The 23971-nt window shown below is 41.8% G+C and overlaps 1 protein-coding gene across 3 annotated transcripts in view; it reads left to right on the top strand.

The window, feature by feature from the left end:
* KRAS (KRas proto-oncogene, GTPase) overlaps window positions 1-23971 on the top strand; it is a 38558-nt gene that overhangs the window by 1129 nt on the left and 13458 nt on the right. For all 3 annotated transcript variants that reach the window (XM_026708231.2, XM_087935266.1, XM_087935267.1), the window contains exons 2-3: window positions 8303-8424; window positions 19433-19611. In XM_026708231.2, the coding sequence (XP_026564016.1) occupies window positions 8314-8424; window positions 19433-19611 (290 nt within the window). In that variant the 5' untranslated portion in view covers window positions 8303-8313. The remainder of the gene's footprint in view (window positions 1-8302; window positions 8425-19432; window positions 19612-23971) is intronic.

Here is a 23971-nt window from a genome sequence, read left to right as displayed (position 1 = left end):
GCACCCCCCTGGCCACAGCAATCAGAATTCGGACACTGGGCAACGGACCTCTATTTACGATGGCTGGGGCGGTTTTCCCCGGGATCATGTAATTCGCTTTTTTGCAAGCTTCTGATAAGCAAAGTTCAACGGAGATGACAGATTCGCTTAACGACCATGTGCCTAGCTTAATGACAGCTGTGATTTGCTTAAGCGTGGCAAGAAAAGGTCATAACATGGAGCAGAGCTCGCTTCGCAACTGTCAGTGGAAATGTTGCCCTCAGTTGTGGTGTAAGTCAAGGACTACCTGTATTTTATTCAATGTTCCCCATGGACCGTTGCTCCTTTTTAACCACAGAACGATGCCCCTTCAGCGATCCAACTACTTCTACCCCCAGATTCTTTTGTGACCCATTGTTGTTGGGTCCAGTGACTTCTGCCTCAAGAGCTACCGGTCGTGAAAGCTTTTTCATAAGCCCTGAATGTGTGGCCGTCCTCATTCAGCATCTCTCCCAGGACCTACCGTGTTTCCTCAAAAATACGACCGGGTCTTATTTTCTTTGGACCCCTGAAAAAAAACAGCTAGGCCTTCTTTTTGAGGGGTGTCTTAATTTTACCTCTCATGCACCTGGCTTGGCCACTGGGCCGCTGCTTTCGCGGCCGAAAAGAGCAAGCGATGTGACCCAACACTGTTGCTTACCTGTAACGGTAACTCCAGCTACTGGTAGCCGTCTACCCGAAAAAGCCTGCCGTGCTTAAATAGAGCCAAATTTTGGAGGGTAGGGCTTAATTTTAACCCCTGTGCACAAACCTGTGCTGGGCCTTCTTTTGGGGGTAGGTGGGTCGTGTTTTAGGAGAAACACAGTAGAGTGGACCTTAACTCCATGCCAGACAAGTTTTCACCTGGTGTTTTGTCTTCTCCTGATGGTCCAGCCTGCATCGGTGGTGGGAACCCAAGATAATCTGGCCTGGGTTTAAAAGCGAGACCTTTAAAGCCACCTTATAAAAAAAAAACTCATTTAACCATGGTGGAAAAATGGGATGGAGAGCCGAAGGAAAATTGAAATATTGATGAGCTAGTGTTAAATTTACGTTTACGTTTAACTTGAAATAGATCTGTACTAGTCTCCCTTTATTTCTTGGTCATTAAAACATCAATTTAACACAAAAATAGTTTGTCAAAGGCCCCTGGATTGGGGCTGAAAGGCAGAAGCAGTATGCTCTGTCCCATCATTGGGTAGGCCAGGTTGCCCTGATATAATGGAGAAAAAAACATTTCATTGATATGCTAGCTTGTCTAATTTAAAAAAATATCAAGTTCATCCTGTCCCCCCCCACCATAAATGTTGAAAGAAAGCAGAGTGTGAGAGAAGACCGACCCAGGAGACTGCAGAGGGAAAGGGTTCAAACTGAGAGGATTGCGGGACGTGGGTGTGTGTGTCCTTTCTTTCTTGTTGTGGCTGTTGTCACTGCTGCCATCTGCTGTCACCAGAGGCATGGACCGCACGTTGTAGTAGGGGCTCTCTGTCCACTTATTGGCCAGCTCCACACAGGAAGGGAAAAAAATCAGTTTAATGGCAAATGTGCATGAAGTTCATCCCGCCATTTCCAGCATGGCTTGTTTTCTTTGTTCTTGTCTTCGTGCTTAAAGCAAAAAATGTTTTAGTTCTCAAAATTGGGCAGAAGATGTTGTTTTGCTTGCTGCTTGTCTGAATGTGCTGGGTTTGCCAGGTGTGCTAACTACTACAGGTGATCCTCGACTTTAACAACACGTCATTTAGTGACCGTCCAAAGTTACGACAGCACTGAAGAAAGTGACCGTTTTTCACATTGCAGCTTCCCATCGTCACATGATCAAAATTCAGACTCTTGGCAACTGGCATGTACTTATGACAGTTGTGGTGTCCTGGAGGGCGTCATGTGATCCTGTTTTGCGACCTTCTGCCAAGCAAAGTCAGTGAGGAATCCAGATTCATTTAACAACCGTGTTACTAACTGAACAAATACAGTGATGCACTTGATTGAACAACGATGGCGAGAAAAGTCGTAAAATAGGGCACGCTCACTTAACAAATGTTTCACTTAGCAACATAAACTTTATAAAATATGGGATTTATTTTATCAATGGCTAGACAGAAAAATAGGAAAATGAAATATATTATAATATAAATATAATACAATAGTAAATATAATATGATAGAGATAATATAATTGATTACTATGGAATGAATTATAATATGAATTAGAATTAGTAAAAACAGATTTGCTCTAAAAGGACAATGTGAATTTGCAGTTAAAGTCTAATGATGGAATAATAACATGACATGGAAAGTTGATTAATTTGAAGATAAATTTAAATCTAAGAGGGAAAGACTATAGCTATTATGTACAAGAAATATGTACCAACCAACACGCTGTACAATTAAAAGAAGGTTTTATTTGTTGTTTTTTGTTTATGCTTGTTTATGTTTATTGTCAAAAAATTTAAAAATTTTTTTTACGGAAAACAAGAAAGTAATGTAAATTTTGGGCAAAATTGTGATCGTAAATCAGGGACGAGCTACAATTAAACAGCAAATTTGTGATTGCACCAAACTTAACTGGGTTTGCAAAATGCAGATAGTCCTCGACCTACGACCACAATTGAGCCCAAAGTTTCCATTGCTAAGCGAGACAATTCTTAAGTGAGAGGGTTGTCCTATTTTATGGCTTTTCTTGTTCAATAAATCACTGCAGTTGTTCAGTTCATTACTTGGTCATTAAGTGAATCGGGCTTACCCGTTGACTTTGCTTATCCAGAAAGTTGAAAAAGGGGAATCACGTAACCCCGGGGAACTGCAAAACTGTCATAAGTACATGCCAGTTGCCAAGTGTCTGATTTTTTTTTAAAATAAGTATTTTTTTAATTTTAACAACAAACATTAACAAATACAAATATACAAACAAACATCAACTAAAACCATCTTTCCATTGTATACTGTATCTGTTGGTCCATATCTTTTGTGCACAATATCAACAGTCTTTCCCTTCTACATTTAAATTACAATTCATATTATATATATCAACTATACATATTATATTATATTATTGATAACTCCTTATTAGACTTTAATTATAAATTCACATCATCCTTTTTGAGCAAATCTCAACTAGTACATAATATCATTCATTTCATTGTAATCTAGTATAACATATCATTACATCTTATCTTTATTATTATGTTATAGAAGTGTCTGAATTTTGCTCATGTGAGCATGGGGATGCCACGGTGATTGTAAGTGTGAAAAACAATGCCACTTCTTTTTAGTGCCGTTGTAACCTTGAACTAAATGAATGGTTGCAAGTCAAGGATGGCCTGTAGCAACGGCCTTCAAAGTTGACAAGTTTACGACTTGTGAACTTCAACTCCCAGAATTCCTGAGCTAACAGGAGGAATTCTGGGAGTTGAAGGCCACCAGTCTTAAAGCTGTCAAGTTTGAAGACCCCCCTGACCTGTCGTGTAAAACAGCCTTGGTCACACTTGCCAGTGATTTTTGGTGGAGTGATTGGTTGGGTATGTGTATCCTTGTGTTCCTTGGTCTCTTAGCAGTTTTCAATATAGATTCAATTGGGTGGGATGCTCTATAGAACCGGTGGCTCTGAAGAGTAGCAGACACCGAATTTGTTCTATGCCTTCTGCTGTTTGGCCCACCCGCCCGCCTGGGCTCTTACCTGTCCTTTATTTCCTGCTTTTTCAACCTCAGCTGCTTTGTGCGGCACAGCTGAGGTTGAAAAAGCAGGAAAAAAGTAGCTTTTCAAACACTGCGCACCCGCGCGCAGTGCTGCTCAGCTGTCCAGGCGGCATGCTTAAGGTGTATTACACACGCATGCAGCGTGCAAAACGTAACCACCGAACCAGTAGTAACACCGGTTGAATCCCACCCCTGGATTCAATCATGTATCTTTTGGGATCACCATAGTGGTGGCGAATGGGACACATTCTGCAGTGGTTGACCTCTGTCCTTGGTGGTCAGTCATCATTCCTGTTCAGCATCTGCATGAAACCCCTGGGTTAGGTCCTCCCATCAATTTGTGGTTTCAGTAATATTAGTATGTGGACAATGCCCAGTTGTACATCTCAGGCTGCATGGGTGAAGATTTCAGCATACTGATCCTTGGGTCTGTGGTCTGCTTTGGTCTGGCTGTAGATTTTAGCATAATTCTAACCAGACTGTGGTTGTTTTGTGGTTGTGTCCTCTTAGTTGAGGGGCATGATGGCAGTTAAAGACACTGAGCCTGTAAGCTGGAGAGCTGAGAGTGCAGGTTCCAGACTCGAGAACTGTGGGATGGGGTGAGCTCCCGTTCCTGCCTCAGCTCGTACTCACCTAGCAGTTCGAAAGCATGCAAATGCGAGAAGATAAATAGGTACCACTTTGGTGGGAAGATAAGTGTGTTCCATGCACTTTGGTGTATAGTCATGCTGATTACATGAATATGGAAAGTGTCTTTGGACAACACAAGTTCTCTTGGCTAAGAAATGGAGATGAGCACTGCGCCCAACATGTTGGACATGACTCGAAAGGGGAAAAGCTTTACCTTTTACCCCTTAGTTTAGGTTTGGGGAACTATGGCCCCTTTACGCCATGTGGACTTCAGGTCCCAGAATGCCTGAGCCAGGGGTGGGGAACCATGGGCCTTTCATGACTTGTGGACTTCAACTCCCAGAATGCCTAAGCCAGGGGTGGGGAACAGTGGCCCTTTTATGACTTGTGGACTGGCTCAGGAATTCTGGGAGTTGAAGTCCACAAGTCACAAAAGGGCCATTGTTCCCCACCTCTGCCTTAATTGAGGACATTTTCACTGCTGGCCTTTCATGTGGTTGCAGGCCTCCTTCCAACCATGTGCAGCTGTGGCTGGGGGAGCATTGCACAGCTGATCCTGGGCACCAGCTACATCTTTTTCTCAACTCAGAAGTCCTTCAGGGAGTCAGTCAGTCATGCCCAGGCCACCTCAGGATTGAACCCTTGCAATGGGTTTTACATGGGGCTGCCCTGAGGACCATCCAAAAGCTACAGACGGTTCCAAATGCAGCAGTGTGGGCAGTAAAACATCACTGCTGTGCCAGTTGCTAACGTTATGATGCCAGCTGAGGTGCTGGAGATCTTCTATAAAATTCGGGACATTGGGCCTGCTTGCTTGAGAAACTGCCTGTCTCCAATTGTTCTGCCCATGTGGAGCCAACATGGAGAATATTGCTGAAGGTCTTCCAGAAAGGAAATAGCTTTTCTGATACATTAGCTAAAAGTCTTCTTGAGCTGAACACGACTTTTGGTTTACTTCATGTGTTTTTCTTAGAAAGAGACAGTAGGGGTGTACTGTTGTCTTTTTTCATTTCCCAGTTTAGCCTGGATTTCTGGTTCTTTCTTGAAGGTTCCCTGTTCAAACACCAACCAGAATTTAGTTTCTAAGCCCTGTTAATGTTAGGGAAATGTTGCTATCTCTTGAGATTAGATTAGGCTTGGATATCATATGACTAAACTTAGTTATAATCCTGCTTTACTCAAGGTTGGGTTTGGTCACATCACCCTCTGATTCAGCCTGACATACGTCACAGGTCCTTGTCTGAGGAGACATCAATATATGAATTAAAGGCTCTTTGTTGAAAACATTCATGGTTCAAATTAGTGATAGAAGAAAATATTTGCAGCTCAGGTTGAAATATGGAGTCTTTGCTGCTCTCAAGTGTGGTTGTTTTCTTGCAGACATTTCATTACCTAACTAGGTAATGTCATCAGTGCCAGAAAGGGAGCAAACCCACTCCCTTTTAACACTGAAGATGTTATCTAGTTTGGTAATGAAACGTCTGTAAGAAATATACCAAACTCAGAGAGCACCAAAGACCCCACATTTCAACCTGAGCTGCAAATATTTTCTAGACATTTAGGATATTGAAATTATGGTGGAATAATGAATAATTTTTAAAATATTAAATACAAGCGACTTAATAGGGGATAAAAAACATGGTGAAAAGAAATATTATTTATGCTTAAATGAATTAATGGAAAAAATGAGAAAGAATTATAAAGAGAGAATGGGATTGTTGATGTTGGAAGATCAGGATTATATATAACTAGCTCAATACCTGTGCTTTGCTACGAAACTATATGGTCGGGCTTAGTTTTTGGAGAGGAAAATAAGGGGAAAATTCTGCTTCTGCCTACCAGCATCCTTCGGTGTTCATCTGGCTAATGTCCTGTCAGTGTGTGAGAGAGTTGAGGGCTGTTTGGAAACTGAAACAGTATTTGCTGTGTGAGCAAGAGATAGCAAGGAGCCTGGGTGTGGCTTAGCTCAACTATTCTGTACTAAAGCTGCTTGGTGCTCTGAAACTGAAACTCCTCTCTTCTGCTTGTGTTTTGCATTTGGAACAGATTTCTTTTCAGGTGGGTAGGGGAAGTAGAACTCCTTAGCATCAGAGCATGTTAATAATAATATACAAAATACTAATGCCTTGATGGTCATTTTGAAAAATCCTTTCTTAGTGAGCACCTAGAAGCCAAGAGAAACGTACGTGCCAAATTTCAAGTTTGTAGGCTTCACAGTTCTGGAGATTTTGTGATGATGCATGAGTCATATTTCATTTTATATATAGATTATTTCTATTATTGTTAGTTAGCATTGTTTAAAAAGGACATTGACCTAGTCAATACACTGTCCACAAAATATGTATGGTGTGAAAAGAAAACTGTAAATAAAACAACGAATTTAAAAAAAAGAAAGAAAACAACCAAACTCATAGAGCATCAAAAATCCCACATGATCCATTTCATTTTATCTCATGGGTTAGACATACCCCATACAGGTACTCCTTGACTTACTCATTTACTGATCTTTCGAAATTACAACAGCACTGAAAAAAGTGACTTATGAACCATAAGTTTCACACTTATGACTGTTGCAGCATCCCCTTAGTCATGTGATCAAAATTTGGGTGCTTGGCAACTGGCTCATATTTACAACAGCTGCAGTGGGTCATGACAAGCAAAGGCAGTGTGGAAGCCCAGATTGTCTTAACTAACTCACTTAACCGATGTCTCATTTAGCAACAGAAACCTTGGACTCAGTTGTGGTCACAAGTCGAAGACTGAAAGTTAAAAGCATAGAAGCCTCCGATGTTCCAGGAAATATAACGTTGAATTATGGACTTTAACAGCTAATCTCTATTGACGTCTAGCTGAATTAGAGCAGGGTTCTCCAACCTTGGCAACTTTTAAGCCTGGAGGACTTCAGCTCCCAGAATTCAGCAAAGCTAGCTGGGGAATTCTGGGAGTTGAAGTCCACCAGGCTTAAAGTTGCCAAGGTTGGAGACCCCTTGAATTAGAGGCTATATACTAAACCTAAGCAGAAGAGTGCGGCCTGCAGTTTTCCATGACACAAAAGAGGCAACTTACAACAATTCATTTAGCGACCGTTACAAAATTACAACGGCATGAAAAAAGTTGACTTATGACCATTTTTCACACTTAGGATGATTGTAGCTTCCCTGTGGTCATGTGATCAAAATTCACACGCTTGGAAACTGGCTCATGTTTATGACAGTTGCAGTGTCCCTGGGATGAAGTGATCCACTTCAGTCACTGAGTCACTGAACAACTGGGTTACGCTACAACTAGCTTGAGACTGGGTGGTTTGATACCAGACATATTTTTTGCCATTCTTCCTATGTTGTATTTATTATGGGGTGCTCACATTGCAGCACTGGTCAGAAGGGCCCAGCAGAGATTATACTACCTGAAACTTCTCAGGATACAACAACTGAATGAAAAACTGCTGGGGACCTTCTACCGCTGCACCAGAGAGAGTATCTTAACTTGCTGCACCTGTGTCTGGTTTGCCAATTGCACAGTGGCAGATAGGACAGCACTCCAGAGGGTTAATGTCATTGCCCCTCAGAGGATCATGGGTTGCTCTCTCCTCTCTTTGGAAAAGCTTTATAGCTCCTGCTGCCTTAAGAAAGTTCAGAACATTCTCAAAGATCCATCTCATCCTGGGAACCCTTTTTTTTTTGAACTATTACCATCTGGCAGATGGTAAAAATAAAAACAAGGACAAATAGGCTGAAAAACAGCTTCTATCCCAGGGCAGTAGCTTTTTTGAATTCAAATGTATTGTGCAATATGAATGCAATATCAGGGGTTTTCAATTCAATCGTATAGAATGCGAAGGATGTGTGTTCGTGTTTTATTTTTATAGTTATAATGTACACTGAAGATGGCATTTAATTTTGTTGCATAAAGTGCAATGACAATAAACTAAATTATGGGTATTTTTGATTGATCTTCCCTAGGCCTACAGAAGATGACGGAGTACAAGCTTGTCGTTGTTGGGGCTGGTGGCGTGGGCAAGAGCGCGTTGACAATTCAGCTCATCCAGAACCATTTTGTAGACGAATATGATCCTACAATAGAGGTAAATAAGATCCTATCAAGAATGGTGTGGTACCTGTGTGGAAACCGCTACTGCACTTTGTGCTGTCTGCTTGGAAACCACTTCTGGACTTTGTGCTTGAGGTGGGGAAAAATGAAACGTTGATTTTGGGCTTTGCTGATCAGATAGATTTATTGTTATAGAAAAGACTAGCATATTATACAGGTAGCCCTAGATTTCCAACAGTTCATTTAGTGACTGTTCATAGTTACAACAGCACTGAAAAAAAGTGACTTATTGTTCTGACCAAGGCTTCCTTCCTGAGCACATGCTTAGTCCAAACAACTCTTTTTTTATTTCAGTGCTGGGAATTATGTGCATTCCCAGCCTGTAATGAGTCCCAAACAGTCTCTCGAGATAAGTACCCACCTTTCTCTCGTTTGAATTGTTGACAACAACTAAAGTGCCAAATTAACTGTAAAAAGCCAAACGAAGTACAAAGTCCACACAGAGCTTCTGAACAGAACGATCGACGTTGATTCCTGCAAAGGTTCCTGTCCCTTTGCACTTCTTTTGTATCTTATGGGAGGGGCAATCACCTCCAAGCCTTTCTCCCAAGTCGCCCCTTTTGTCTTAGCTGCTCTTGCCTTCTGGCAGCTCTGTGCACACGCACACTGGGAACAGGCTCCCCCTGTTCCTCTGCCTCGCTGCTGTCAGATTCTGGATGCTCTGGAGTCAGCACATAACTCCTAGATGGCCCTGGCTCCATCTGTATTGGACGCAGGACCCTCATCCGAGTCCTTCCCAGACTCCCAGACAGTCCCGTGTTCCTGCCCACTGTCCAACTCTGCTGTCATCTTCGCAGGCTGCCGGTGGACCACAACACATATAACCATGTCCTGTGACCTCCGTTTGCAACCTTCTGACAAGCAAAGTCAATGGGGAAGCCAGATTTACTTAACAGCTGTGTTAGTAACTGAACAACTTCTGTGATTCACTTAACAACTGCGGCAAGAAAGGTCGTAAAATGGGGCAAAATTCACTTAGGTACCGTCTCATTGAACTGCAGAAATTTTGGGCTCAATTATAGTCGTAAGTCAAGGGGTTCCTGTAATTCAGGCTAGCTCTTTAGTGAACCTTAATTGCTAGTTTGGTGTATGTAGAGCAATTGAGAATGTGGAGGTTGCATAGTTGCATAATATGCTCTCATAGTTTACAATAAGCCACGAACCTATTCCACATTTTAAAAACACGAGTTGTCATTGTGGTATTATAAAACCTCTTGAGTTCATCAGCTGATTCTGTGAGGAATTCCACTGAAATTCCACATTTGTTCCACAGTATATGTTTGGCTTGTGACAAAACAAAAAACCCTCAGTACTGTTGGTTATCTGATATTATAAATTTTATGATCTTTCAAAGAACGCTGAGCTGGAAGTTGGCACAATGACATCTTGGTCATTTAAACATCATACAATGTTCAATGATGGAGAATCTATGGAGACTCTCAATCATCCAGGTCATAGTTATCCCAAAAGTGCTTTTTTTTTTCTAGAGGTACCTTTCTGGTTTTTCTTTGAAGACGTTTCGCTTCTCATCCAAGAAGCTTCTTCAGCTCTGGAGTTATCATGGAATGGAATGGAATAGAATTCTTTACTGGCCAAGTGTGATTGGACACACAAGGAATTTATCTTTGGTGCATATGCTCTCAGTGTACATAAAGGAAAAATAAAAGAAAAAATAAAATACAGTCATCAAGAATCATAAGTGGGAAGAGATAGCACTAGGAAAGATGAGAAGAATAATAGTAATAGTCTTAGTAAATAGTTTGACAGTTTTGAGGGAATTATTTATTTAGCAGAGTGATAGCATTCGGAAAAAAATGTCCTTGTGTCTAGGTGTCCAAGTGTGCAGTGTCCTGTAGCGTCGTTTTGGATGTGAAGGATCTGTAGATCTGTTCACAGCCCTCTTTTTGATTCCTGCAGTATGCCGGTCCTGCATGGAAGGCAGGTTGGTAGCAGTTGTTTTTTCTGCAGTCCTAACTATCCGTTGAAGTCTGTGTCTGTCTTGTTGGGTTGCAGAGCCAAACCAGACAGACAGAAGTGCAGATGACAGTCTCAATCATTCCTCTGTAGAATTTAATCAGAAGCTCTTTGGGAAGTTTGAGCTTTCTGAGTTGGCGTAGAAAGAAAGTACATTCTTTGTTGTGCTTTTTTGATGACATTTTTTGATGTTAGATGACTACAAGGCCAAGCTAAACAATCTTCTGAAGCAGGAGTCTCCAACCTTGGCAACTTTAAGCCTGGCGGACCTCAACTCCTAGAATTCTTCAGTCAGATTTGCCAACTCTTTGTCACCTACAACATTGCAAAACAAACCAAAGCTGAAGAAGCTTAGAGGAGAAGCGAAACGCCTTCAAAGGAAAACCAGAGAGTCCAGTGGCCTCTTGAAAAAAAAGCACCTTTGGGACGAGGTCAATGTTCAATGAGGTCATCCTCTTATGATGAGACAGGCGGCAGACAAGTCTAATCAACACACAAGTCAATAAATGTGTGTATTAGCTTGGCAAGTAAATGGAAGTTAAAAAAAAAGAGGCGTTCTTATCCTATCCTATTTTGTACCTAAGGGTAGTACATAAAATTATCCATTTGCAGTGTCCTATCCATCAATTAATACTTCAGCTTTAACCACAACAATACAGGAGCACACAATAGATACAAACTGAAGGTAAACCGCACCATACAAACTCAAGGTAAACCGCACCAAACTTGGTTGCAGGAAATACAACTTCAGCAACAGAGTGTCAATGTCTGGAATACTCTACCTGACTGTGGTTTCTTCCGCAAACCCCCAAAACTTTAATTTTAGACTATTGACCTCACCCCTTTCCTAAGAGATCTGAAAGGGGCGTGCATAAGCGCACCAACATGCCTAGTGTCCCTGTCCTAATATTTCTTTTTATTCGTATCCATTTCATGTATTCATAATCATGTTTATATTTATATCGGTTGTCTAATACTTGCTTGACAAATAAATAAATAAAAATAAATAAATACTTAGGAATTCAGGAATCTATAAATGTGAATAATAATAGTATAGGTAGCGCTTAATTAACAACCATTTGTTTAGTGTGTCAGCGTTCCAACTAACCAACTCCAAACCCATAAACTCTGTGACATACATTTCCTCAAAGTTCCATTTTATTAGAGTTGCCATATTGGCACATCTGGGAAAACCCGAATCTGAGAGTTCCAGGTTTTCCCTTCCCAAAAGAGAAATCAAAGATCCATCCCCTGCATCCATCAGTCCATCACATAGGCCCAATCAAATCTTCATCCCAACTGGAGACATCCTCCCAGTCCTTCACCTCCAGGTGCAGGGCAACATGTCCTTGACTCTCTGAGAAAGAATGTTGTTGTGTCTGATCTTTCACCTCAGTTTAAAATCTCCCCTCCCAAATTCCCAGGCACTAAATGTGGCAGCCTCAAAGCTTCCAAGTAAAAAATGGCTTCCAAGGCTGACATAGTGATCGTTTGAAGTGCTGACATGACCATTTTTCAGACTTATGACCATTGCAGCATCCCCATGGTCACATGATCAAAACCCGGACACTTGACAACTGGCTTATATCTATGAAGGTCGCAGGGTCATGCAATAACTTTTAGTGACCTTCTGACAAGAAAAATTAATAGCCAGGCCTGATTCACTTAAGAACAGCATTACTAAGAGCTGCAGTGATTCACTTAGCAACTGCAGCAGGAAAGGTCGCAAAATGGGACAAAACCACTGTCTCGTTTAGTGGGAATTTTGTGGTCGTAGGTCGAGGACTGGACTGTTTAGCAATAATCAGGCTATAATATAAATCAAATCGTACAACATTCGAAGCCCAAAGCAAAAATATCAAAGTTAGGCTTACAACAATTAATGAACCAAGTTTCTGGAGCCAAATTGGATAAACTTTAACTTTTAAACTTTGGTTTTTATGGGTTGTTTCTGACCATGGTTTAAGTTAAATCAGGGGCAGAGAGACACTCCTCAGCAGCGTCTAACATTTAAGGGAAGGTCTCCAGCTAAGCCTTATTTATTTCTTGAAAAACCGGCAATTGGCTGAATTCATAATTGCATGTTAAATCACAAGATTTATACAAGATTTATATAACCCAAAGCAATTCAACTCACAAGGGTTTAAAGTGGCATGAGTCACCAGTCTGGGTAAAAATCCCTGGAAATTTAGTGGGCTGGCCACCAGCCAAATTTTTTACCATTTAGCTGTAACCACGATAGCAATAGAAATAGCACTTATATACCGCTTCACAGTGCTTAACTTAAGCGGTTTTACAGAGTCAACCTATTGCCACCCAACAATCTGGGTCCTCATTTTATCCACCGCTGGTCAGGATTGAACTGCCGGCAGTCGGTTACAATGCAGTATGGCAGGCTAACTCGGCCGGCAGTCAGCAGAGTTAGCCTGCAATACTGCATTCTAACCACTGGGCCGCCATGGTTCTTAATCACCACTCGGCTAACTTTCTATCTCTCTCCATCTTAGAAATGCTGCTCTCCCAGTCTGGTGAACTGGTTTGACTTTAAAGTTAATCAGGGCGGGAGCTTCGCTCTGTCCTGCCATGCCTGCTTTGTGTCTTTCGATAAAACTGTGGCGAGTAAACATTGATATTGCTCTGGCACCCTGCTTGCATCATCAGAAAAAAAAAATGCAGAGTTTGTTCCTCTAACTGGATTTTGAGTGAGTAACTTTGCAGCGATGTGGCTTATTACAACTCTGGAGTAGGCATGCAGATGTGCTAATTCTCCAGAAGTGCTGATTTCGGGACCCAGGATTCTTAGTGAAGGCTGTGCTTGCTGGGGAATTCTGGGAATTCCATACATTTGTGGATTCTTTCCTCCTTCCTTCCTTCCTTCCTCCCTCCTCCTTCCTTTCTCCTTCCTTCCTTCCTTCCTCCTCTCCCTCCCTTTCTCTCTTGCTCCTTCCTTCCTTCCTCCTCTCCTTTCCCCCTTGCTCCTTTCTCCCTCTCCTCCCTCCCTTTTCTCCCTTGCTCCTTCTTTCCTTCCTCCCTTCCCTCTCTTGCTCCTTCCTCCTTCCTTCCTTTCTCCCTCTCCTCCTTCCCTTCCTCCCTTGCTCCTTCCTTCCTTCCCCCTCCCTCCCTTTCCTCCTCCCCTCCCTTTTCTCCCTTGCTCCTTCCTTCCTCCCTCCCTTTCCTCCCTTGCTCCTTCCTTCCTCTCATTTCTTGCTATTTCCTTCTTCCTTCCTTCCCTCCTTTCCTTCCTTCCTCCCATGCTCCTTCCTTCCTCCCTCCCTTCCTTTCCTCTCTTGCACCTTCCTTCCTTCCTTCCTTCCTTCCTTCCTTCCTTCCTTCCTTCCTTCCTTCCTTCCTTCCTTCCCACCATTTGTGACCTTCCCAGCTGGCTTCTGACAAGCAAGGTCAATGGGCAAGTTAGATTTGCTTAACAACCACATGATTCATTGACAACTTGCAGTGATTCGCTTAACAACTGGAGCAAAAAAGGGTCATATAACCTTTTGGACATGACTTACTTAACTACAGCTTTGCCTAACAACCAAAATTCTGGTTCCAATCGTGTTTGTAAGTCAAGGACTACCTGTAATACACCCCTGGGGCAAGACCTGTAACGCAAACTACTATACATAAAAAGAGCCAGCACACCTCACTCTCCCATGCACTGATGATGTTACCTAACCCAGTAACAAGATGTCTTCAGGAAAACTACCAAGCTCAGAGAATACCGAGAATTGTAACAGGTCATCCAAATGCCCAGGAATCCATAAAGATAAAAACTATGTAGAAAAGGACAAGCAACATGATGGAAGATTTGGAGCAGGGAAGTCAAAACATTTGCCGTCACATAATGTTTTGTGATGTTTTCCCCATTCACGGAGCTGGGGTGGGGCGTAGCCTTTAATTTAGAAAAGAAATCTATGGTAGAGGATGGGAAAGCTAGATTTAACTTAAAATTGTACAGGTGGTCCTTGACTTAAGGACCACAACTGAACCCAAAATTTCTATTGCAGGGCAAAACAGCTACTAAATGAGTTTTGCTCCATTTTACAACCTTCCTTGCCACAGTTGTTAACTGAATCACCGTAGTTGTTAAAATAGTAACACAGTTATTAAGTGAACCTGGCTTCCTCATTGGTTTTGCTTGTCGGAGGGTTGCAACAGGTGATCCCACGACCTCGGGACACAGCAATCGTCATAAGTACATGCCAGTTGCCCAGCATCCGAATTTTGATCCCGTCATCACTGGGACGGTGCAACAGTCGTAAGAGCAAAAACTGCCCATATAAGTCACTTTTTTCAGTGGTGTTGTGGTCACCGAATGAATTATTGGAAGTTGAGAACTGACAGTAAGTGTAAAAAATGATCATAAGTCAATTTTTTTCAGTGTCGTGGTAGCTTTGAACGATTAAGAATTTGCAACCATTCCTATTACCTTTCTCCTCCTACTTATGACTATAACCTTGTTGCTTGTATCTTTACAGTTTATATTGTTTTATTTACTTTCCTAGTATGATTTGATTGCTTATTTAGTATCCTGTGAATATCACTGTTGTAGCTTATGGTTCTTGATGAATGTATTTTTTATGTACACTGAGAGATTATGCACCGAAGACAAATTCCTTGTGCATCCAATCACACTTGGCCAATAAAGAACTCTGTTCTGTTCTACTCTACTCTACTCTACTCTATACATGATGGAGAGGGAGGGAACAACTTTTGATTGACAGTAGATTGATCACTACCAATAGAATAGAATTCTTTATTGACCAAGTGTGATTGGTCATACAAGGAATTTGTCTTTGGTGCATATGCTCAGTGTACATAAAATAAAAGATATATCAAGAATCATAAGGTAAAACATTTAGTAATAGTCATAGGGTACAATAAGCAATCAAATCATACTAGGAAACAGTCAATATAAATCGTAAGGATACAAGCAATAAAGTTACAGCCATACAGTCACAAGTGGGAGGGGTTGGATGATAGGAGTGATGAGAAGATTAATAGTAACAGTAGTGCAGACTTTGTAAATAGTTGGACAGTGTTGAGAGAATTATTTGTTTAGCAGAGTGCTGGCATTTGGGGAAAAATTGTCCTTGTGCCTAGTTGTTCTGATGTGCAGTGCTCTATAGCGTCATTTTGAGGGAAGGAGTTGAAACAGTTTATGTCCGGGATGTGAGGGGTTTGTAAATATTTTCACAGCCCTCTTTTTGACTTGTGCACTATACAGGTCGGAAGGCAGGTTGGTAGCCATTGTTTTTTCTGCAGTCCTAATTCCTCTCTGAAGTCTGTATCTGTCTTGTTGGGCACTGATGGCCTCTTAGTTTGGAGTTTTCCTTATTCCAAACAGGAGGGCTAAACCATCAAGTCATCCTCTCTTCGTTGGCTTTTGATAATATTTGTCTCTTTGGAAGTTCTGAGTTTGATGGTGCATCTTTGCAGCTGCATCTTAGCTGCAGCTGCTGCTGCTTCGACAGAGCAAAACCCTAGCCTGTATTTATTTCTCCTTTCCGCATCTTTTATTTCCCATTGTTAAATTGTCCTTCCACGAGCGCTTGTTCTGCACCGCTGCCGTTCTCTTGGTCTTGTCCCGCGAACATCACACTGTTTTTAGAACCAGGACTACCGAGGGTGGAAATGTTCTAAATGAAGGCGATGAGGTCACTCAGGCCCAGGAGGGAAAGACATAGAAGAATTCTCGTAGGTGTGTCACGAGAAAGAAGACTTGGCTAGACCGTTGCGATCTTGTTTGCATTTGATGTAATCCTTGTTCCAGCTATATAAACGAAATGCTTTCAGGGCAAAGAAAGATCCATTTAAAACAAATAAACAAAAAAAACCAACCCCTGCTTCTTGCAACTGGGGAGGCAACAGCAGGGGGAAATCCGTCATCAGAGGACCGTCAGAGTGGCAAGGATTTGAAATGCAGATATAGATTTAAGCAAATTTAACTGCCTGGAGGAACTGGACTAATGATGCTCAGTTGGACCTTGGTGCTGTTGAAAGAAATAGCCTTCTGGGTTCAGTTCAAGTGGGGAAGAAAGACACTGGAAAACATGGTGTGACTGTTTGGAAAGATGGTTTAATGGTGGACAGGATCACATGCCTTGGGTGAAGAAAGAAGGAAAAGCGCTGAGATGCCGAGAGACCCTCTGTTGGGCCCCACCTTAATGTTTCCTGTTCCCGCGAAAGAAATGTATCCCCATTGGCTGTCAGACTCCCAGCGGGCGGGGTCTTAGCTCACTTCGTAGGCTTTGTCTGGACCACAGGGCTTCACCTGAGTGCTGGCTGATGCAATCTTCCCAGGCCAGGTGGGTGAGATGGGTAGAGGGCTTTGTTATGTAGAATACTCTGGCCCAGGCCTTAATGGCCCATTAGCAAAGGTGGCGGGGGAGAGGAGTTTCTGCCTTTCTGAGTTTCTACTTTTCTTTTTAGGGGAAATATTCTGCCTTTTTAGTATATCCCAAAATATTTCGTTTTCCTAGGAGAGGGGGTGGGTTTTTAACTTCCCATAGTGCAAAGGAACTTAAATTATATATATATATATATATATTTCCCCAGTCACTGTCTACAGCAGGGATATCAGCAGCCCCCACTCCCACCCTTTTTTGGCCAGCAGGATCCTGCGGGAGACATCCATTCCCTCTTCACACCCACTGACCCCTTTGGAGGAGAACTTCAATGCGAATCCGCCCCTGAAGAATTCCAGTTTGATGCTCCTGGTCTCTAGAGATTCTCAATCGTCCAGATCATGGTTGTCCCAAAACTAATTTTTTTAAAGAAGCAACTGGTGTCACCGTTCCAACTAACCAACTCCAAACCAATAAACTCTTGAGACCATCATTTCCTCAAAGTTCCATTTTATTAGAACAGAATAGAGTAACAGAGTTGGAAGGGCTCTCGGAGATCTTCTAGTCCAACCCCCCCTGCCTAGAGGCACGAGACCCCAATACCATTTCAGGCAAATGGTTGTCCAGTCTCTTTTTAAAAAACTTGCAGCGTTGGAGCTCCCACGGTTTCTGGAGGCTGTTCCACACTGGTTGATCGTTCTCACTGTCAGGAAATTCCACCTTAGTTCTTGGTTGTTGTTTCTCTCCTTGATTACTTTATAAAGGCAGCTTTGAGATCTCCAGCTCCTTGCTAGGCGATGTTACCAGCCCACTTAATGGCCTGACTGCCCCGCCTGGGCTATCCTTGGAGGCTTCCTACAACCATATCGGCACATCTGGGAAAACCAGAATCGGAGAGATCCAGGTTTCCCAAAAGAGAAATCAAAGATCCATCCCCTGCACCCATCTGCCATGCCCCTGTTGGAGACTGACTCGAGAGAGAGGAGGACAGCCGAACAGGGAGGGGAAGTGTGGCTCTGGAGGTTGTGGAAGAAACTGGGAAAAGGCAGAGGAAGACCCAGGCCCATCCCCTCTCCATCCTAGGGCACGCAGGGAGGAGAGGATAAGGGAGAAATGGGAATGGTGTGGTCTACGGGGGAGGAAAGGGCCTTGATCCCCTTCATGGGCTGCAGCTGTAAGAACTGGTTAAAAGGACAGGCTGTGCATGAGCCAGTGCTGGAAACACAGCATGAAAATATTTCTAGTCTGTCAGTTCTTACCTGAGTTTGGCGTCCTTCCCAGTGTGTATTCAGATATCTGTGGATGTCTTCAAGCCCGTATCTTGCCTGCTTCCCTTAATTGCTTCAGTGTGGTTTGTGTTGTTGTTTTTTCTATTTATAATTTATAGGTATTTTTAGTTTAAGCGGCATTTCCTCCTTTTCGTAACTGCTTGTGGGAGGAGGTTTTTGTCTCCAGTTAAGGATATTTGGAGCTTTGAAGCCAAGTTGAAGGAATTAAAGGGACGTCACCTGTTTTTGTGCCTATTTTCTGTATCCCACCCTGGGTCATCACACATTAGTCCATCACATGGCCCAATCAAATCTTCGTCCCAACTGGAGACATCCTCCCACTCCCTCCCCTCCAGGTGCAGGGCAACATGTCCTTGACTCTCTGAGAAAGAATGTTGTTGTGTCTGATCTTCTACCTCACTTTAAAATCCCCCCTTCCAAATTCCCAGCCACTGAATGTGGCAGCCTCAAAGCTTTGGAGAAAAAAATGACTTCCAGGTCTGACAACTGGACTTCCTGGTTTTTCTTTTGAAGACGTTTTCGCTTCTCGTTCAAGAAGCTTCTTCAGCTCTGACTGGATTGTTTTTCAGCCTCGTGCCCAAGAAGGTGCAAAACAGCAGCTACAGAATTGGATTTCTCTACAAAGTGATGCTTTTCCTTCCTACCTGACTCCATTTTTTTTTCCTATCTGTATATTGGCTGGCTCAGAAATAGCATCCGATGACATGGTTTCCAACACCTGGCAAAGCGGGTGGTTGATAGTGCACGAATTTGGCAAAAGTGTTAAAACGTGCATGAACTTTCCCAGCATTTGACTGGAGGGCAGAAAACGGAGGGCAGCTAGTCCTCAACTTACAACAGTTCACTTTGTGACCGTTTGAAGTTACAACGACACTGGAAAAAAGGACTTACGACCATTGCAATATCCCCATGGTCACATGATCAAAATTTGGATGCTTGGCAACTGACTCACATTTATAACGTTTGCAGCGTCCCGGGGTCACCTTCTGACCTGCAAAGTCAAGGAGGTAGCTAGATTCACTTAACAACCAGGTTACTAACCTAACAAATGCAATGATTCGCTTAACAACAGTGGCAAGAAAAGTTGTAAAATGGGGCACGCTGACTTAACAAATATTTCACTTGGCAACATAAATATCGGGCTCAATTGTGGTCGTAACTCAAGGACTACTTGTGCAGGGACCGTTTTCCACACTTACGACCGTTGTAACATCCCTGTGGCCACGTGATTAAAATTCGGACACTACCACCACAGCCATATCTCAAGGACTTAACTTGTATTAATGTCGCATTTCAACTCTGAGCTACACATAATTCCCCTTTATTGATGATGTTATATATATATATTTCCTCTTCCTTTTCCTTTTGTCAGGATTCTTATAGGAAGCAAGTGGTCATCGATGGCGAAACCTGCCTCTTGGATATTCTGGACACAGCTGGCCAGGAAGAATACAGTGCAATGCGTGACCAGTACATGAGAACGGGGGAGGGGTTTTTGTGTGTATTCGCCATAAACAACACCAAATCGTTTGAAGATATCCATCATTACAGGTAAGCTTGATTGGATTAATGCATGGTATTTGGTATCTCTCTGGCTCTTCAGGAGAAATACAGAATAACGGTTGGAAGGGACCTTGGAGGATATTCTGTATGTTATCTCTGTCTCTCTCATTTATCTCTTCATCATCTATGTTATCTGTTTTCCCTTTCATATATGTCTGTTTGTCTATATATACTGTATCTGTCTGTCTGTCTGTCTATCTGTCATCTATGTATCTATCTATATCTATCTTGTCATCTATATCTTGCCTCTGTCTCTCATCTATCTCTCCATCATCTACGTTGTCTGTTTTCTCATTCGTTCGTTCATTCATTCATATATACATGCATGCATACATACATACTTTCTTATGTTTTTGCGGGTATTTATATTATGGTATTCAGCTTTGTTTGAGTATTTTCCCATGTCTTTATAGTTGTGCTTTTAAAATTGTAGCGAAATGTCGCTACAAGATTTCTGCCGAAATGTCGCTTCAAGTTTTCTGCCAAAACGTCGCTACAGGTTTTCTGCCGAAACGTCGCTACAACTTTAAAAGCACAACTATAAAGACGTGGGAAAATACCCGAACAAAGCTGAATACTATCTATTTATATCTATATATATCATATACATATATGGTATTCAGCTTTGTTCGGGTATTTTCCCATGTCATTATAATTGTGCTTTTAAAGTTGTAGGAATGTTTCGGCAGAATCTCATTTGCCATCATCAGGCTTCTGTATTGTGTTTGTCTGTGACGAAACATTGCTACAACTTTAAAAGCACAACCATAATGATGTGCGAAAATACCTGAACAAAGCTGAATACCATACATATACATACATACATACATGCATATATATATATATATAAAATCTATTTTTCATCTATCTACTATATCTGTCATCTATTTATCTGTCATCTATCTGTATCTTATCTCTGTCTCTATCTCTCCATCATCTATGTTATTTGTCTATTTTCTCTTTCATATATATCTGTATATATCTGTCTGTTTGTCTTATTTATCTGTCATCTGTCTATCTAACGTATCTATCTTGTCATCTATCCTGTCTGTCTGTCTGTCTGTCTATCTTATCTATCTATCTATCTATCTATCTATCTATCTATCTATCTATCTATCAATCATCTATCTATCTATCTGCTATCTACACATGTTTTCTGTTTCTTCCTATCTCTCTCTGTAGAATCATTCTAACCAAGCAACTAACCAAGCAAATATCTAGGACAGTTGAGTCTACAAGGGGGGTATATTTGTGGTTCGCGCTGCGGGAACATTACCAAGCTTTAGAGAATGGCTATGTGATTGCTACTGACCCCTCTTTAATTGTTCTGCCAAAAACCCCTTTTAAGTTATTTTTAGCTGGACTCCAGAACGGAGTGATCTCAGGATTCACAGGCCCTAGAAATCCATTCAGAGAGATAATGAGAAGGCGATACAATTGTCGTTCTCTCACCAGCTCCCTCATGTTGTTTCCCAATTATATGCTTGGAGTCCAAGGAAAATTACAGGCCTAGGAACATGTCAGGTTATTGTTGTGGGATAAGTCAGAATGATTTGACTTGGTGGAAGCTGAGAGATTTATCTTGAAACATCAAAGCATCAGGAAGGCCCCAAAAGCTTCACATAGGCCCCACAGAGAACTCAAAATGCTTTTTTGTTTTGTAGCTAATCCTCGACTTACAACAGGTCACGTAGTGACTATTGAAAGTTATATCTGCACTAAAAAAAAGCCCCTTTTTTCAGTACAGTTGTAAATGGGAGATTCTGGGAGTTTCCTGCTGTTTTGAATGGGGAAATGCACAGAAAATGTAGCCTAAGCCCTATAAGTTCACATAATTTAAATTTATAAAAAGAAAAAAAGAAACTTATCTCTCCTTCACAGAAGGTCCAAGAGAAAAAGGAGAAAATTCTGCCTCTATTGACTTTGTATCATCCCCAAGAAACTATATTTGTTGTTGTTAGTTGCAAAGTCGTGTCTGACCCATAGCGACCCCATGGACAACGTTCCTTCAGGCCTTCCTGTCCTCTATCATCCTTTGGAGTCCATTTAAGCTCACGCTGTCTGCTTCAGTGTCTCCATCCAGCCACCTCATTCTCTGTCGTCCCCTTCTTCTTCTTTTGCCTTCAGTCTTTCCCAGCATTAAGCTCTTCTCCAGAGAGACCTTCCTTCTCATGAGGTGGCCAAAGTCTTTGAGTTTCATCTTCAGGATCTGGCCTTCTAAAGAGCAGTCAGGGTTGATCTCCTCTAGGACTGACCGTTTCGATCGCCTTGCAGTCCAAGGGACTCTTCTCCAGCACCAGGGTTCAAAGGCCTCCATTCTTTGGCACTCAGCCTTCCTTATGGTCCAGCTTTCACAGTCATACATTGCAACTGGGAAAACCATAGCCTTGACTATATGCACTTTCGTTGGTGGGGGATGTCTCTGCTTTTTAGGATGCTGTCTAGATTTGCCATAGCTTTCCTCCACAGGAGCAAGCGTCTTTTAATTTCTTGGCTGTAGTCCCCACCTTGGAGCCCAGGAAAATAAAATCTGTCACTACCTCCATTTCTTCCCTATCTATTTGTCAGGAATTGAGAGGGCCGGATGCCATGACCTTAGTTTTCTTATTGCTGAGTTTCAAGGCAACTTTTGCACTCCTTCACCCACATCAAGAGGCTCTTTAGTTCCTCTTCACTTTCTGCCATTAGAATGGTATCATCTGCATATCTGAGGTTGTTAATGTTTCTCCTGGCAATCTTAATTCCAACTTTTGATTCATCTAGCCCTGTCTTTCTCACGAGGTGCTCTGCATATAAGTTAAATAGGCAAGGCGACATTATGCAGCCTTGCTGGACTCCTTTCCTAATTTTGAACCAATCATTGGTTCCGTGTCCAGTTCTCACTGTTGCTTCTTGACCTGCATGTAGGTTTCTCAAGAGACAAATAAGACAGTCTGGTACTCCCAGATTGATGGGTAAGGATAAAAGATATTGATTTATAGCAAGAGTAAGATGTAATAGTAAAGGAATGAATAAATACATATACTGAAAAATGTAAGGAGATGCAAAAGATGTCTTGATGTTGATAACAATGTATAAAGTTTTATTTTATGTTTTTTAAATTTGAAAACTTAATCAAAAATTTATTTTTTTAAAAAAAGATAGTCTGGTTCTCCCATCTCTTTAAGGGACTTGCCACAATTTGTGATCCACGCAATCAAAGGCTTTAGCATAGTCAATGAAGCAGAAGTAGATATTTTTCTGTTACTCCCTAGCTTTCTCCATGATCCAGTGTATGTTGATTTGATTTCTCTAGCTCCTCTGCCTCTTCAAAATCCTGCCTGTACTTCTGATAGTTCTTGATCTACATACTGCTGCATCCTAGCTTGTAGGATTTTGAGCATAACTTTACTAAGCATGTGAAATGAGTGCAGTGTTGCAATAGGTTGAACATTATTTGGCATTGCCTTTCTTTGGAATTGGAATGTAAACTGACCTTTTCCAATCCTGTGGCCACTGTTGAGTTTTCCACATTTGCTGACAAATTGAGCGTAGCACTTTTACTGCATCGTCTTTTAAGATTTTGAATAACTTAGCTGGGATACTGTCACCTCCACTAGGCTTTATTGTTGCTCAAATTTCCTAAGGCTCATTTGACTTCAGATTCTAGGATGTCTGGCTCGAGGTCAGTGACCACCCCATCGTGGTTATCGGGGGCGTTAAGCTCATTCTTGTATGGTTCTTCTGTGTAATTTTGCCACCTCTTCTTAATCTCTTCTGCCTCTGGTTAGGTCCCTGCCATTTTGGTCCTTTATCATGCCCATCTTTGCGATGAAACGTTCCCTTCATATCTTTAATTTTCTTGAAGAGATTTCTGGTCCTCCCTATTCTATTGCTTTCTTCTATTTCTCTGCGTTGTTCATTTAAGAAGGCATTCTTATCTCTTTTAGCTATTCTCTGGAATTCTGCATTCAATTGGGTGTATCTTTCTCTTTCTCCTTTGCCTTTCATTAATTTCCCTTCTTTCCTCAGCTATTGGCAAAGCTTCCTCAGGCAGCCATTTTGCTTTCTTGCATTTCTTTTTTTCTTTGGGATGGTTTTAATTGCTTCCTCTTGTACAATGTGGCGAACCTCCGTCCATAGTTCTTCAGGCACTCTGTCTATCAGATCTAATTCCTTAAAACTGTCACCTCTACTGTATATTCATCAGGGATATGATTTAGTGCATACCTGAGTGGCTTTTCCGTACTTTCTTCAATTTAAGCCTAAATTTTGCAACCAGAAGCTCATGATCTGAGCCACATTCAGCTCCTGGTCTTGTTTTTACTGACTGTATAGAGCTTCTCCATCTTTGGCTACGGAGCACATA

The sequence above is a fragment of the Pseudonaja textilis genome, chromosome 5 (genome assembly GCF_049901715.1).
Source record: "Pseudonaja textilis isolate UNSWEBS1 chromosome 5, rPseTex1.2, whole genome shotgun sequence".
NCBI lineage: Eukaryota > Metazoa > Chordata > Lepidosauria > Squamata > Elapidae > Pseudonaja > Pseudonaja textilis.
The sequence above is the reverse complement of the archived record's forward strand: the minus strand, read 5'-3'. Positions and strand labels throughout refer to the sequence as shown.